This window comes from Habropoda laboriosa, unplaced genomic scaffold, assembly GCF_001263275.1.
Source record: "Habropoda laboriosa isolate 0110345459 unplaced genomic scaffold, ASM126327v1 scaffold57, whole genome shotgun sequence".
Lineage (NCBI taxonomy): Eukaryota > Metazoa > Arthropoda > Insecta > Hymenoptera > Apidae > Habropoda > Habropoda laboriosa.
In genome coordinates this window covers 232,400-248,383 of record NW_017100229.1, presented here as the reverse complement: position 1 = coordinate 248,383, position 15,984 = coordinate 232,400, and the positions used below count along the sequence as shown (strand labels likewise).

The 15,984-nt window shown below is 41.9% G+C and overlaps 1 protein-coding gene across 1 annotated transcript in view; it reads right to left on the bottom strand.

The window, feature by feature from the left end:
* Nucleotides 1-13,781, bottom strand: part of LOC108571340 — a 35,198-nt gene extending 21,417 nt beyond the window's left edge. The window contains exons 1-2 of the mRNA XM_017933356.1: nt 13,530-13,781; nt 11,722-11,941 (exon numbers count right to left, since the gene is read on the bottom strand). Of these exons, the coding sequence (XP_017788845.1) occupies nt 11,722-11,925 (204 nt within the window). The 5' untranslated portion in view covers nt 11,926-11,941; nt 13,530-13,781. The remainder of the gene's footprint in view (nt 1-11,721; nt 11,942-13,529) is intronic.
* Between the last annotated feature and the right edge of the window lie 2,203 nt (nt 13,782-15,984).

The following is a 15,984-nucleotide window of genomic DNA, read 5'->3' as shown; positions in this document are numbered from 1 at the left end:
TTACAGATAACCATTATCGATGGCGAGGACTTTTTTCGCAGGCTGATAACATGCTATATATCGATCGCGAAAATTTGTTTGGTTACTGATAATCAGTATCAACGACGAACAAATTTTTTGGTTTAAAACAAGGGTCGGCAACTAAGCATTTTTAAAGTGCCAGATATTTTTACAAAATGGTTCTAAAAGATGATCGTGCGTAAAGTGAACCAGTAGAATTTTGTGTTAATAAATTCGTTTAAAGTAAATATTAAAGTGCCCTTTATCACAAGCCAGCCATTCGAAGTGCCCTTTTTAACCAAAAGGTTGCCGGCCTCTGGTCTAAAACATCTTTTAAATTAAAAAGAAAATTGTTGTAGTTGATATTCGTAACCAAAATGGTTAAAAATTGCAATTTTTCAATCGTGTTAAATTCTGAAGGATCTCTTAAGCAACTTTCTCTGAGTAATTTTTTAAATAAACGGTACTTTTGGTCCCGTGTATTAACAATGAAAATCCGACGAAATTACGCGAACATTATACTCGAATTACCTATTCATTCGCTGGAATCGCAATTTTCGTGCGGTTCCTCGTGTTTTCAGCGAACTCGCGGCGCTACCAGGAAGAGGCTAACAAGAGCGTGTATGCGTGTGTGCATCAGGTAGCCGCGACGAAAAGAAGAATTGTGTCCACGTCGCGAGGGAAGACGAGATGATTAATTCCTGCGGTGAAGCGAGTAACACGAAACTCTCCTCAAGTCGAAATTTTTATCTCATGCTCAGCACCGAAAGCGTAATAACCCGCGAACAGGTTTCATTCGATACTGTATGCCACACGACGATTCAGTGCTGTGGCATTTCGTTTGTTCAACGATTATTCATCGAGATTTCCAGCCATAATTTCGATTCTCTCTAAAACACACTTATTCCTTCGACTCTGGCGGTACAGTGACGGCCATTTTGATTTATCGAGGCTGTAATTGAAAATTTCAGACCACTGTGCACTGCAAACTATGCAAAAGTTTGCACAAGAAAGATAGAAATTTCAGAAAATTTTGATAAACATTTCATTACCCAAATTGCTATTGATCCTTAAATCAAAATTAATTGCAAATCCTTAAAAAATTGCTACCAGATTGAAATATCAACGTAGATCGATAAGCAGTCCCAAATATTTGGCTCGTCATCAAAGGGTTAAAATATCTAAAGTGTAAGTAGAGATGATCGATAAGCGGTGGATCCATTGAAAGCGAGCCATTGTGCATTATCAGTGCCAAATTCAGCCTATCGATACCATGAACGAACGCTTTCATCAATCTCTCGCTCTTATCTCCACCGAAGATATAATCCTCCGTTGTCGCTTGATCTAGCAGCCCAAGATCCAGGCAAACTTTCCTAAACCATCGACACCGCAAAGAAAGAGCCACGAAAAAGTGACACGCGAACTCGTTGTTGCACGTGTATACCTGACCACACGGGGTTTTTACGTGGTCTCACCTCCTTCCTTCACTTGGAGCATTGTGCTACAGTACCAAACGTATCATTATTCGAGCCCCATAAAGGGATAGCAAAGCCATACGAGAAGAATGTTAAGTGTCGCAATTGTGATTGTTCGACGTTCTAGGTGCACGAAGCGTGGACATCTGCACCGGAAGTTTGGACCGCAATTGTTGCATTTCACCAGATGTCGATCGATGGCTGATCGAAGAACGGGTTGAGAAATCCAGCCAGGAATATTTATTTATTTCCTTGGGCATAGAACTCATTTTTACACAAAATAACATAGACAGAAAACAGATGAAATATCTATAGTTAATAAAAAATTAAATTGAAGGAGAAAGTTGAGTCGGGTATAATTGATAAATTGAATTAACAAGAATATTTCGATGACGCACACGATCCGAGAGTCCGCCAGTTGCATAAGAAAATTCGAACGATTGCACGAATCCGTCTGGGAAATTCCAAATGGAGCAAGAACCGTGGCGTTTGCATAATATTCACGTGAAACAATCTCGAGAAACCGGTAAGGCGTTCGATTAACGATTCAGATGCTCGACGAGTCTCTATACTTACTCTCAGTTACCGAGTAGAAAGAATCATCAAGGACACGGCGTAGATATGAATTCGTAGAATGCAACATGCAAGCCCACACATCGTCACGATTGTTTCTAATACCGCAAAATCTTGGTGACACCTGTAGTATCGACGGATAACCAACGATCGTAACTAGAAACTTAATAGCACGTGAACACAGAGTGTGTACACAGTGCTTAGTCGTGAGTACCTACCTATAGCAGCAACAGGAAGAAGAAAATATTCATCCGGGTGAACATACGTTGTACACATTCTGTGGGTGTTTCGCAAGGAATGGCTAGAAAGTGGTACGGTTTTTCGTTTTAGAGGAAAGTGGAACGTGATACGGCAGTATTCGGCGTGTTAACGCTCGTTACAAAATACCTGTTGCATAGTTTCCTAGTTTGATATCGTACAATGTTCGCCGAGATATCCGACAATAATATTCCCTGTTTTGATAAGATCGTATATGCCAACGGCGAGAAATAATGCAGCCGATTAAGCCTGGATAAAGCGCAATAAACATGCGAAATGGTACTCTAATTGCCCGCCATGCGTCACAAGCAGCGCAACGATTCCCGGTACGACTACTCGAGAGTAGTTTCGCGTACAATCGTTTCACAGCGTGTGTGAGTAAAGCCAGCTGCGCGAGTGCTTTCACCGGTAGCTTGTGACCAATCCTTAACGACATTCATGCCTGAAGAATTCGTACGAACGATGCTCATGAATGGGCCGAGGCGCGATCGAAACTCACGCCGGTTTTCGTATAGCCGATGGAAGAGATCTAGCGGGGTCGCGAGGTCATAGATCGAAGTTCACATTTTCGACTGTACCAACGAGTGATTCGAAAGAAATCAAATTTGACGTCATCAAATCATTCATTTCTGAATGTACGTTCGTGCAATCTTATTTTCCGATTTTGGCATGTAGAACTCGAGGTTTTACCCAATTTTTCTGGCACACCCGGTGTACACGAGGTCTTAACATTGACTTCGTCTCGATAGGAAAAAACGTGAAACGGTTAGGTTAGAATCAATCAGTGCCGCTACTTGGCGCTTTAATTTACGACCTCGCCGTAATTCTTCCACCGACTGTACGTATAATCAAAGTTTCTTGTCCGCTGCAACATGCCGTCTTTAATCGTCCTCGGTGTCGTTGCTCGTCCGTGTGAAGAATTTGCCCCGGTGGAATCCCCCGCGATATAAACGCGAAGAACGTACTTGAAAGGTGTACGTGCGTCATTCATTGCGTAATTGACGATTGCCTGTGCACGTTAAGCAACGAATTCCGGCTGGACAGATCGGCTCAAACGTTAAATCGCGGATGTGACAACGCGTCTGCTCTAATAAGGGCTAGATCGCGCGTTCGCTATTCCGAATTCGGCATTGAAAGGAGGCAGAAGTGGCGGAATCAACCGTGGCGATTAATCCACAAGGGGGAAACGACGTAACGAGCGAGATCGGTTTACGCTAATAAACGAACGTTTTCACGCGATCTGAATGCTGAATGCACGCCTACGACGGTCCTTAGAGGTGATTCCCTTCAATGCTGTTTTCAACGAGCTTGGCAATGAACGGCAACCTTCCCTTGACTCGAAAAGTGGCGAAACATTGGAATTTTTGTCAGAAATGAAATTGGAAGGACGTTGGAATGAATCAAGATTAGATGATCCTTATTTAACCCTTTTTAGAACGCCATGTGACATGGAAGTTACGTAAAATTGTAATCAACCTTGATTTTTCTTCTCACGAGCGAGGAAAAATTGGGTTAAAGATACAGCTAATGCAAGACACCGTTTCGTAAATATTTGACGTTTCTTCGAAGGAGAAACGATAGTTCACAGGCCATTAATCTCAAACTAGCCCTTCAAACGTGTAGTATTAAAGCTGTTAAACATCTGGTTACAGGCAGTCGCTTTAAAGCCACTTTAAAAGCACTTTTCCTCCACGATGAATGGGTTAAATCCCACGAAAACTTGTTCCAATTGAAAACAAACAGCGAACGTCTGAATGTTGGTGGACACGTGAGTCGAATAACGTGATTCTTCTAGGCTGGCGCCAATCTTGAGACGTTTCTTTTTTTCTTCTTCTTTTCGCCGATACGCGACCAGTTCGTGGAAAAACGGGTGAACGACACAGATAAACGGAAGAAAAGGAAGGCTGAGAGCGTCGATAAACGGAAAGAAAACGGTATTATTTATATTCGATGATCGATAGGCGAGGCGGACGTTATCGCGACGGAAGCCGAATCACTGATTCCCGGTACTAATTGGAGAATGACGGAAGTCTCTGCCGGCGAATGGTGAATGAATTCGACTTTATCTTGAAGAAATGTCGGCTAACAGAAGGAAGGAGCCGCGATTGCACAAGAATTCCGGCGTACAATCGCTGAAACTCTTTCTATTTCGAGCTTATCGCTTGTTCCACTATAACACGACCGACAGTTTTGCCAAAACCACCAGAACATCTGCCTTTGAATTAACGCACAAAGAAGCTACTAGGAATTGCATGATACTACTTTGTTCAAAAAGTTCCAAAATAAATACTTCCATCGAAAAGAATACTTTTTACCGAATGGTCAAATAGTTGACAAATGCTACTTGAGTGTCACGAGACGTTTGCATGATTTTATCAGTAAAAGACGACCTAATTTATGAGATAACCTCGAATTTTGCACGATGATGACCTGCTGGTTCAGACTACAATGTTTTTTCGCGAAGTTTTGGTGGTAAACTTGACTAAAATCATCCCTCAAGCACCGCGCAACTGTTTGTTTGCTTTTCATACATTTCCACTGTGAGGACGCTGTTTCTCAGTCAATTGTGGTGATAAAGTTCTCCGAGTGAGCTGCAATTCTTCCCAGAAATCGTGTTTCACCATGCTACGAAGATTGAGTAATTTCCATTACGTTTAATTTGTCCTGGAACGTTTCCAATAGAGCAGTATCTCAAGAAACAGTGAATAGTGTCGCGAGAGTGACTCCTAATCCGAGCCATAAAGCACCGAAAGAAGCTCACAGCTCGATATTTTTTCCGTGCACACACATGCTAACACTGTTTTCGTTCTCTTTCACGCGTGTGTTTACTTTGCGCTTAAAAATCACGTGTCCCCGATGCGCTCGAACAGAAGAGTTCATCTCGCGAGTCACTCTTACGAGAGCGAACACACGGCTTGGATAATAACCTATAATTATCCACGGGAGAACGGAGAGGGTCAAAGGGAGAGAGAGAATAGTGGTTCTTTAAAAATAGTCCTCGTTGTAGATGATTCGAAAATTACCAACTAAAGGGTTGGTCATCGATACGTGGCTCGAGTTCGTTTTTTTCCTCGTTTTTTCTACTCGTAACGGTAAGAACGAGACCCGATAAGGATCAATCGGTGCAACACAAAGTTTACGGATCTCTTTCGTGTTGCATCGTGACGTAATAGCATTCCTACGCCACTGGAAAGCGCCACTTAATGCTGTTACATAACAGCCAGCATTCCATAAACTCATTAACATGATAATAAATCAACGGGGATACGGTGAAACGAGGAACAACCACCCCACTTCGAGCACTAATCGTGTGAATTCGAGCAACGTCCCGCTCGTTTCAACGGATATTTATATATAAAAAATCAGTTATTTTCGTTTGTTCCGCGTTTTCGTGACAGATCTTTGGGAATTTTCGTAATACGAAGCTGAGAATTTTGTGAAGTTCACGCGGGAATTTTGAGATTCTTTCAGTGAAAGGATCCGTGTTTAACAGATTGAAACTTCAGTTGTTCGGCTAGGTTTATGTATTTCTGTATGCTTTTTAAAGAAAAATTTTGGACTTAAGGGTAGGGCTGTGAAGCTTGGAATAGTCGAAGTATTCGAATAATTTGAATAATTGGGAATACGAATTCTTTACTTGGATATTTCAAATATTCGAATTATCCGAATTTCTCGAATATTTTAACTATGCAAAGGTGAAACCCGAATTCAATGATATTCGAATATTAGAATTTTCCGAATATTCAAATTCTCCGAATATTCAAATTCTCCGAATATTCAAATTCTCCGAATATTCAAATTCTCCGAATATTCAAATTCTCCGAATATTCAAATTCTCCGAATATTCAAATTCTCCGAATATTCAAATTCTCCGAATATTCAAATTCTCCGAATATTCAAATTCTCCGAATATAAATTCTCAGAATATTCAAATTTCCCGAATATTCAAATTTCCCGAATATTCAAATTTCCCGAATATTCAAATTTCCCGAATATTCAAATTTCCCGAATATTCAAATTTCCCGAATATTCAAATTTCCCGAATATTCAAATTTCCCGAATATTCAAATTTCCCGAATATTCAAATTTCCCGAATATTCAAATTTCCCGAATATTCAAATTTCCCGAATATTCAAATTTTGACACCCCTACTCCATAATTTTTCACTTACACTAATCGAAGGAATCAACGCATCCAGTGATTGCTCTAGCACTAAAAAATTCTCATCACGCGCAGTGTTACACGTCAGTTTCCCCAATTCTCTAACCGTGTCAGAACGAAACCGTGTCATAAGAGACTCGTCTGTGCATAAAAAATAGACAACTCCAAAGCAGATATAACTGTGACGATCGTGCGTTTCATAGCAGAAGAGGGAACTATCCTTTAGACTTGGTCAAGAAACCCTCGATCGCTTGTATCCTGATTACGGGGTATTGTGATTCCCTCTGGCAGGCTTTACTCTGAAAAATCTCGAACGATGCTACACTCTAAGGCTTCCCTTTTCCGAGACCGTGCCAGTTTCTGCCTAACAGTGTCGCTGTCATGCGGGCATACCGCTGCGCGATAATTAATGCGATGCACGATTTCTTACGCCTCCGCGTTTCCTGGTTTCGTCTACGAAGGAATCGGAGCAGGAAGCGAAAAGAGCGTGGCCTCCCTAAACAGATTTCCCTGGTTTATTCGCCAAACGAACTTGTTCCTTTCTCATTGTGCGTCGCTTGGTAAATCTGCTTACGTAAAACACACCACAGTCGCGGATATTGTTCCGGAGACAATGCTTGGTACACGTGCGTTTCGAGTGGCAAGAAAATTCGCGAGAACTTGTGTATTCGATCGTTGAAAGGGAGATTTATTCAGACAAGTTGATACTTGGGTTTCTAACACGATAGTTTATCTATCCAACGATTCCTCCATTCTTAAATTCTAAGTGTACAACAAAATAATCAACCTTGAAGTTTTCGAAAGTTCGATCATTCGAATGAATGATCGATTGATTAATCACTTCTCCGTTCCAATTTCGACAAATGACACAGTGTCCCCTTTTCCCCCCTCGTCGAGGATCATTGTAACGTGGCGGGAGAATAAACGCAGAAAGAGAGGCTCGATCATGATCACCGGCCGCAAGGGTGAAGGTCGATCGATCCATGGATAACACTCGGACATTCTGATGGAACAACGGCGTGTACGTTTTATCAAGACCGGTTCGAATAAAACGCGGCGCGTACACAAGAAAGCCGGAACTACGGGCCGTCGCGCCGGATGTTGCGAGGTCCGAGAGGCGCTCAGGACAGGTCCGGGACCCAGTGGCGGAACGAAAAGGTGGAACGTGATTTCGTACGTATCGTGGTGGCCGGCCAGCCACCACTACGATCGATCTGGATCGATCGAGTTTCCTTCAAAGCGAATCCTGCGGTTTTTAATTCGTCACGATACCTATGGGAAGAGAATGCACGACATGGCAGAAACATTATGTAGGGCTAACGTGTAGCACGAAAAAAGGGAGAGAGAGAATTTATCTGGAAACTCTATATAGTCTTCGTATCGTATATATTTTTGAATTTATTTCGTTGATAATGTAAGAAGTTGTATGTTGGATTGTAATTTGTAAAATGACGGAAGAAAGGGAGAGAGAGACCAGAGAATTTATCTCGAAACTAGTCTTCAAAATATTAGATTGTAATTTGTAAAACGAAGCAGGAGTATTTTCGAATTTAATTAAAGGTTCCAGTGTCTAATTAGATATGATTGATTTCTATTTGAGTACACACAAGTGTCGCACAGTCTTTTGTTTCTTCTTTTTTTATTACAGTCTGTTGACCGTAATTACGCTACTTTGCATCGTAATGGAGTGTCCACGAGGAGACATTGACTTTATCAAGATCATTGCACGCGACGAATGAATTTTTTCGCTTATCGTGCACGCTTACGTAAAAGCTGTGCGGTATAGAGAGCACCGCAACGGGATCCCCGCGATCTTCTCTGCCGTTCGCTTAACACACAACGAAAAACCTCGACCAGAATACATTTTATTTCATACCGGTTCCAAGAAGCCTCTTTCTCGACCAGCCAGGGAATCGTAAGACCGTGTGTCTCTTCCGCGGCTTCTTCTTTATCTTATCGCACGGCGCGATAAAGTTTCTGTGGCCAGGCTCTGTGCATCGAAATTAGAATACGCTTCTGATATTCCCATTTCGAACGAATCATTCAATTCCACATTTAAAAAAAAAAACAAGAAATTACAAAATGACGAATGTGTGAAAAAAGAAGAATTCTCACTCGTGTTGTAAGGAGAAAAAAATTGCAAATAGGAGTAACGTTTCAAAGTACAAGCTCTATCGAGGCTGATTGATGGTCTGTTGTGGCGACAACTTATCACCATAAGCGATTATAATGTAATCCAGTCGGCGCCAAGTTTTCGGACTGCCACTCGGTATCAATAGGGGAGACGACGCCAATCGAACGTTTATTTTTTCCCCGAGGAGCATTGTATTGTTACGTCTCTACTGTTAATATCGTCCCTCGCCGTGCGTCAAATAAATGTCACAGCGTCGACTCTCGTTTGCTAAATATGCAAATTTCACAGTAAGAAGAAAATCAAATTTTTGATCCAAAATAAATTGACAAAGTACAATAATACTTTTTCGGTTTTAAGATTGAATCAAGTAAACGAGATACTTCTCAGGATTTTCCACGTAACTTCTTCAATTCTCTTCTTTGTAAGAGGTTTAAGAGGAATGAATTTATAGGATAGGGGAAACCCTCATTCCTCGAGAATTACATATAATATATACTACCTAAGGAAGGTTCCCCTGTTTACCTACGAAACCCCATTAAAATCGACACGGACCACTTGGTGATCGAAGAAAGTCCTTATTTCTTGTCCAAGTTTTTTCACAGTCAACCTACGAGGTCACTGTTTCTTCCACTAATTCCAGGCAACCTACGAAAGGAAGGAAAGTTGAAGGAGAGACGGGTGCTAGCTAGCAAGTGCGATTAAGTGGATCCACCAGGGTTACCAGCGGTGCTCGTATAGTTTTTCACTTCACATTGTGAGTCGTCGGCCGCAATGTGCGACGCCTCGGCATGCGGGGTTCTCACAGAGAATCCTCGGTTCCATCATCGACAAAAACTGCGGGACGTACAGACCGAGATAAACGTCGACCACCGAAAGACACCGGGGAAACTGGCGAGAAGCGTGTCCGACGTTCGAAACGATATTTTTCGGGAACAGAAGAAAAGAGAAGAAACATTTTCTTGTTTACGAGTTCGCGGAAACGTGGCCCGCGAACGTGTAAATTAGCGACACCGGAACATTTCAAAGATTTCTCGTGTTTCGCAGCAATCGAAATTTCTCGTTTTTGAACGAATTTTGCACTTTTTAATGCTTTAATCTCGTCTCAATGGAGGGAAGTAAATTTCGTGCAAATTGTTTTTGAGAAAAGTATGAAGAGATTTCTTATTTGCGCGATTTAATAAAGGATTCACCAGGGTGACTATCTGGTGACATGAAGGCATATTTATTCGATGCAATTCTAAGAATTTCCAACACACAGAGATGCAGAGTTTATGGAAGCCGTAAAAAGAGGATTGAGACAGAGAATATTTTAGTAAATTTGCTTTGAAAAATATGGTACTCTGCGAAATTTCTAGACTTATTTTTAAAGAATATCACTTTATTGAATTTTAAATTGCCCCTATTAATTTTTCACGTTTAAATGAGAGAATCGCCGGTTTTACAGTTAGGGCAAAGCTGCAGTGGTCAAGTGTTGAGAAACGGGACGGCAGGCTGGGGAGAGAGGTCACGAAATCGCTGTAAAAATATTCACATGGGTGACCAGGATGTTCTTACACGGACGCAGATGGTTTTCTCGAAGAGGCTAACGGAAGAAGTCATCCGTTTTGTAGCGACCTTTGGCGCATCCGCGTGTGAAACAGGCCAGGCAAACGCAAAATACAATGAAAAGTTCGCGGTCTGTCGATCTATGTATTCAACAGGCGCGCGTTTAATATCTGGAGCCGTAGAAACTGGGATAGCGGCAATAATGCAAAGTTCGCCATTTTAAATGCTGTGACCCTAATTTTTATTGGTCGACAACGCGATATATATAGTTTTTATCGACGGTTGCACGATGTATCGCGAGAAATTGACCTTAGTGTCGATTACATCAATCCGTAAGCCGTGTGAAGGATCAACATTTTTTTTTCACTCAGCATTGAAATTCTACGTGTTCGTTGAAATTTTTATATCCGAATGCCTCCGAGCGGTTATTATACGTCGGGGGTTTTCTGGTTTGTCGCAGATGTTGGAAAAAACTGGCCTCCCTAAACATCTTGCAGGGATCAAGGGCCTACGGAGAGTCATGTTTCTGTTCGCGCAAAAAGGGATGCGAAACCGCGCCGTCAGTTGCAACGGGACGAACTCGGGGACACTTGGATCGTGAGAAACTCACCCTCTGGCGAAACCTGACTTCTGTCCAGTAGGAGTGAAACGAGTTAATTTTATACAGTATTCTAAATAGAACTGTCATGGGCAACCTTCTTTCAGAAATACGTACGGACGTAAAAATCTTGATTAATTTAAAAATTGTTCATTCGTAGGGTGGAATTTTTTATTTTCAATGAAAGTAACGAAGAATACCTTTTTCTCAGTGACAAAAATTAGAATTAATTTTTAAAGAAGAATAGAAATTAATAATTGCAATTTCTATTCAATTTTAAGTAAACAAACTACAGGTAATCGAAAGCAAAACGAAACAGATAACGTGTAATATCATACATGATAGAATTCTTGAATTAATTAGTACTCTGATTGTCGTGAGGACGTCGTGACTGACATGTCATGTCAATTTCATTCAAAATAGTAAATTGTAACTATTAGGTACCTTGTATTATTGTTGAATTCTGCAAGTGTCATGCTCGAAATTAATCAACCAGTGAAAATCATTCTATACTATACAATAATTCACAATCCATCCACAATTCGTCCTAATCGCGGCTATTTTCGGCGAGGCGAGTAATCAGTCGAGCGAATGCGTCAGAAAATAATCGTGGATTAAACACACGTCCCGTCGATGAATCCCATTAGCACGACCAAGCAAGGACACACGTGGTCCAGCTGTTAATAAGTGCAGGGAATCGTTTTGTTCTCGTTTTCACGAAACCGTTTCAACGACCGTTTCACGGATAACGTTTTGTTCTCCTCGTTTGCTTTATTAAGCAACCACGTCATTGCTTTTTTCCTACCCTCCCGCGGCGCTTTCAACCTTTCTCCTCTCGGTTAACGACCGACTTTTTCATGCGATGTGACGTTCACTGGATCGTTTGTCCCTCGTTAAACGAGGGAACAAAAGGTTTTTCACCGTCGAACGACAAAACAAAGTCGAAATTTAAGGGAGAGACTTTTCACAAGGCTTACCTGTTGTGGCGTCGCGTCGGCCGGCGAGAAGCTCGAAAGTGCCGTCAAGGGTGCCAGAGAAGCGCAAGAGGACGCTCTCGAAGGCGGTGGCGTGTGACCAGGGGTTGGACTTCCGCTTCCGCAGCTACTTGCACCCCCGCTCGAGGCTAAACTCACGCTGTCTGCTCGCCCTCTCCACGGCGAGACCGACACGTGCTTCAACATGCCTCTTTGCTCTCACCTGAAACCAACATTTCATTCTTTTCTTCCTTCCTTTTCATCTGGAGAAACGTGAGGCTGCTAATTAAGAAACTTGCTTCCCTCGTGAAATTCGCTCTATTTAGCTTATTTTTCTTTCTTTCTCTGTTAGCTATTTTCAAGTCGATTAATCTTGAACCTCTTCTCGATGTATCTTGATTAAAACGTGCGTGAAATTAGGCAACGTTCTACTTCAAATTCCCCTTTAATCGCGGCGCATGATTTTGCAACGTTCGCGCGAATCTAACCGTGGCCTTCGCTGTGTTTAATTAACCCAATAACGAGGAGGAAGACTAGTATGCTCGGACACGATATCGAGGATTAACAAGAATTCTCGACTACAGGTTGATCTAAATTCGTCTTATCTAGATGCGACATTCGTTCGAAATAGAATGTTCGTTTAGCTGGCAGCTTCTGTAGCTTTCCTCCTCAACGCTGCAAAAGGAAGCAATCGTGGTGAAGGCCGTCCGATAATTATCGAGGAGCGGCGGCGATTATCGGGTTCGGTAAACGTGGAAAGTCGGGTATAAAGTAGAGAAAAAAAGCAGTTTTGTGATAATTTTGTGTTGAGAGGAAAGTAACGCGACTGAGACGGAGGTCCTTAACCCTTTCACATTTATGGCCGAGATATCTCGCGCGTAAATTTTTAACTGTTCCACTCTTTGGGTGAGATATCTCGCGTCTTTTCATTGGAACTCGAAACATTTCGTCCAAAGAGTTTGGGTAATAATCAGTCCGCCAAATATCTCGTTCATAGATGCTAAAGGGTTAGCTATGCTACAGTAAAAAATTCTTTTTACTTTTCTTTCACACAAAATACCTCAAAAAAAAAATATTACTTAACAGAGTCACGATTTGCCACGTATTCTGTTTAAAGAATGAAATGGGTAAAAATTTAATTAACCCTCAAATAAATTAATAGAAAAATGGGTTAACCCTTTCGCTGTTTAGTGTACACGACGTCAAAAAAGACGCAATGTCACCTAGCTAACTGTAAAACACATTTTCTCCTGGATGTTTATTGCAATCGTGACAAAATGAAGTCGTGAAGAAAATGTACCATCTCTTTCGCGGTATTTCGCTGTTTCGGTGAACAGCCAAAGGGTTAAAGAGTGGCGTAAACAGCGTAAACGCAGCTGCGCGCCAGAAGCTCGAAGCTTAAACATTCGCGATACGTCGACGCGCATCCAAGAGGAAGCGGTACGTGGCCCGATTGTTAAATGTTTCCATAACGAGGAAGCGCAAGAAGAAAAAATGGTAACCATTCTCACAGCGTTAACTGTACCCCTCTCATTAATAATAATCAGCCGTTCTACCATCGCGATTTAAAAGAGAAGCCGTCAACTGTACACAGTGGAAACGTTCAACTCGTTGAATTCGACGTATCGTAAAAATCGGCGAGGGCGTTCGATTAATTCTATTCTAATTAAAAGCACGTCGTTAAGCTCCGTTTTACAACTTCATCGAGCGATCACGTGCACGGAATAGAGAATAATAAACGCGGTATCAATCGATAACGTTATCTCGCGTGTGCGATTAAAATGGTCGTGAATATTCACAAGGATACTCACTCTTTTTTTCTCTCTCGAATTCACAGCTGAGTGCAAGCTGCACTCGCGATCCGGTGCATACGTCAATGCGCGGGAATCATGTTTACACTTGTCGAACAAGTGGCATTGAGTGCATCCAGTTTTCTATCACTTGAACAAGAAATCCCTTATTATACTTGTAATTACAGTTTCGAACGATCAACCACGACACATTTGCTCGAGAACGAGCACGTACGAAAGAATCTCTCAGAACTTTGTCCTCGGTCTACAGGATAATTCTCGACGATCGACGAAAAAAAAAAAAGAATACACTTTTGATATATTCACGTAACAATCCGAAGTTGGTTCGAGAAAAGAAAATTCACTTGGAGTGATTTTCTCGTTTCACAGAGCTTCCTCCTTTTTTTCTCTAAGTCCTTTAAACTACCTCAGTTCGCAGGATGATATTCCATCGAATTGCGATAGAATAGAGACGGGGGAAAGAAATGTCGCGCGAAATGTTGGCCTACTACGAGGAATAAAAGAAGCGGCGCGCCTCTGCGGGCGTTGAAATCACTCGTCACACGACTACACAGCCTTCCATACGCCACGAGCGCTGCGCTACGACTGAAGTAAGTAGACGCGTGAGCTCGGCGAGTAAGTTGGCGTAGTAAGCGAGCTCTACGCGGCGTGGAGGAAAGAAAACGACCTTCCAGCGAGTGCACGAGACAGACACGGCTCGTGTGTGCATGAGTTAGCGATGTTTCGTGATGTTGGTGCGGGGGCGTGAAACTGAGAATCACGTGGTCGTATGTCCACGGATGGGTTCGAGTTCTATCTCTCTCTCTGTCTCTCTCTGGCTATCTATCTCTGTTAGGAGGCTTGCAACTTTTCAGCAACGCGTGGGCGTTCGTTCGTAAGCCAGAAGGATGTCCGGGGTTTAATTCGCTTTTTGCTTTCGTCCCGTTTCGCTGACCCCTCGCCTTCATCGGTCTCTTAGGGTGCATATATTATGAAACGCACGGGCACCGATGCACAAGTCAGGACACACAAAGGATTCTGATTATGTAAGGACGAATTGGGCGGAACGGGTTTAACGAGCCGCGTTTGTTTTGCATTCGAGACTTTTGCTGGTTCGCTGCGTGTAAAATAGAAAACGTGAAATACGCGTGTGTATATTAATATAATAAAACAGTCACGATTTCAGAGTTGGTAAATGCACGAATTGATCGATATTTCTCGCGTAGGCGAAATTAGGTGCATTTTTCAAGATTTTTGCTTATCTCGTGTGTTTCTAACTTTGATAGAAAACTTTTGAATTTCTACAGTTCGAATCTGTCATACCTATATAAAATACACACCGTTTCTTTTTCATCTGAGACTAATTAGATACAGAAATGTGAATTTTCCTTTAAACGAGGATGTCCAGAATTCTTGTAAATGAAATTAGACGCACTTACCTCAAGTGGACATTTTAAAATTGAATTTCATACCGAAATAAAAGTGTCGATAAACGTTTAATGGTCAAAATTAGAACATCTTTCAGTTAAAAAATGCAATGCATTACCAAGTAAAATGGCGAAGCTGTATTTTGCTGTACAATATAAAAATTCAAGCTTCATTCCGTTCGTCTGAAGAAATAAATAGAAAAAATAAAGAAGGAAGGTGTATCACGATCGAATTTGAATACTAACGAACCGAAGGATGTCGTAAAAAGAATAGACAAGGAAAATTCTACCGTACGTTCGAGTACACGGTTATAAATGTTTTCGAACGACGTTTTTGATTTATTTCGAAAACGATCGCGGGGTGAGAAGTAATTCACCCCATTGACAGGCGACGCTTTAAATGACAATTAAAATTCCGTGAACGTGTCAAGCAGCTTCCTAAGCGAGTAAATTACAAATGTCTTGGGAAAAAACAAGCCCTACCTACTAATGAACGTCACGCGCGACTTTCGAGATTTCTTGAAAAATGCAGTCTATCCGCTAATGGTGGCGCGCGAATATATATGCGTTCGGCCATTTCGCTTTTCTATTCGTTATTCCGTGCACAGTGAATTCAATGGAGATAAATCGATGGAAATCAACAAGTACAAGAGAAGCTATTACGTGATTTCTTCAAGGGGGACATTGAATTCTAATCGAATCTTTACGAAACCGTCGACACCGAACATTACGATAGAATCGTTCGGCAATTTCTAAAATATTTGTCGTTGGAATTGCGAAACGATCGGTTACTTTTTACAAGAAATCAACGAACGTTGTAACCACTCGTGGTCGCTGATAAACTCCCACGCGATAGTCGCGCCCCTCGAACGCGTCGAATCGACCGTGACAAAGTTATCTCACGGCAGAAAAGTTTCGTCTTCGACGTCGAGGACAGACGATATTTCATTTATACATCGCTACCTGTCGATGAAACGAGAGGAAGGAAAACACGAGGACCACTTCCTACGTGATTCGTTGATCTCTCGGTGATCAGGACGCATGGGCGT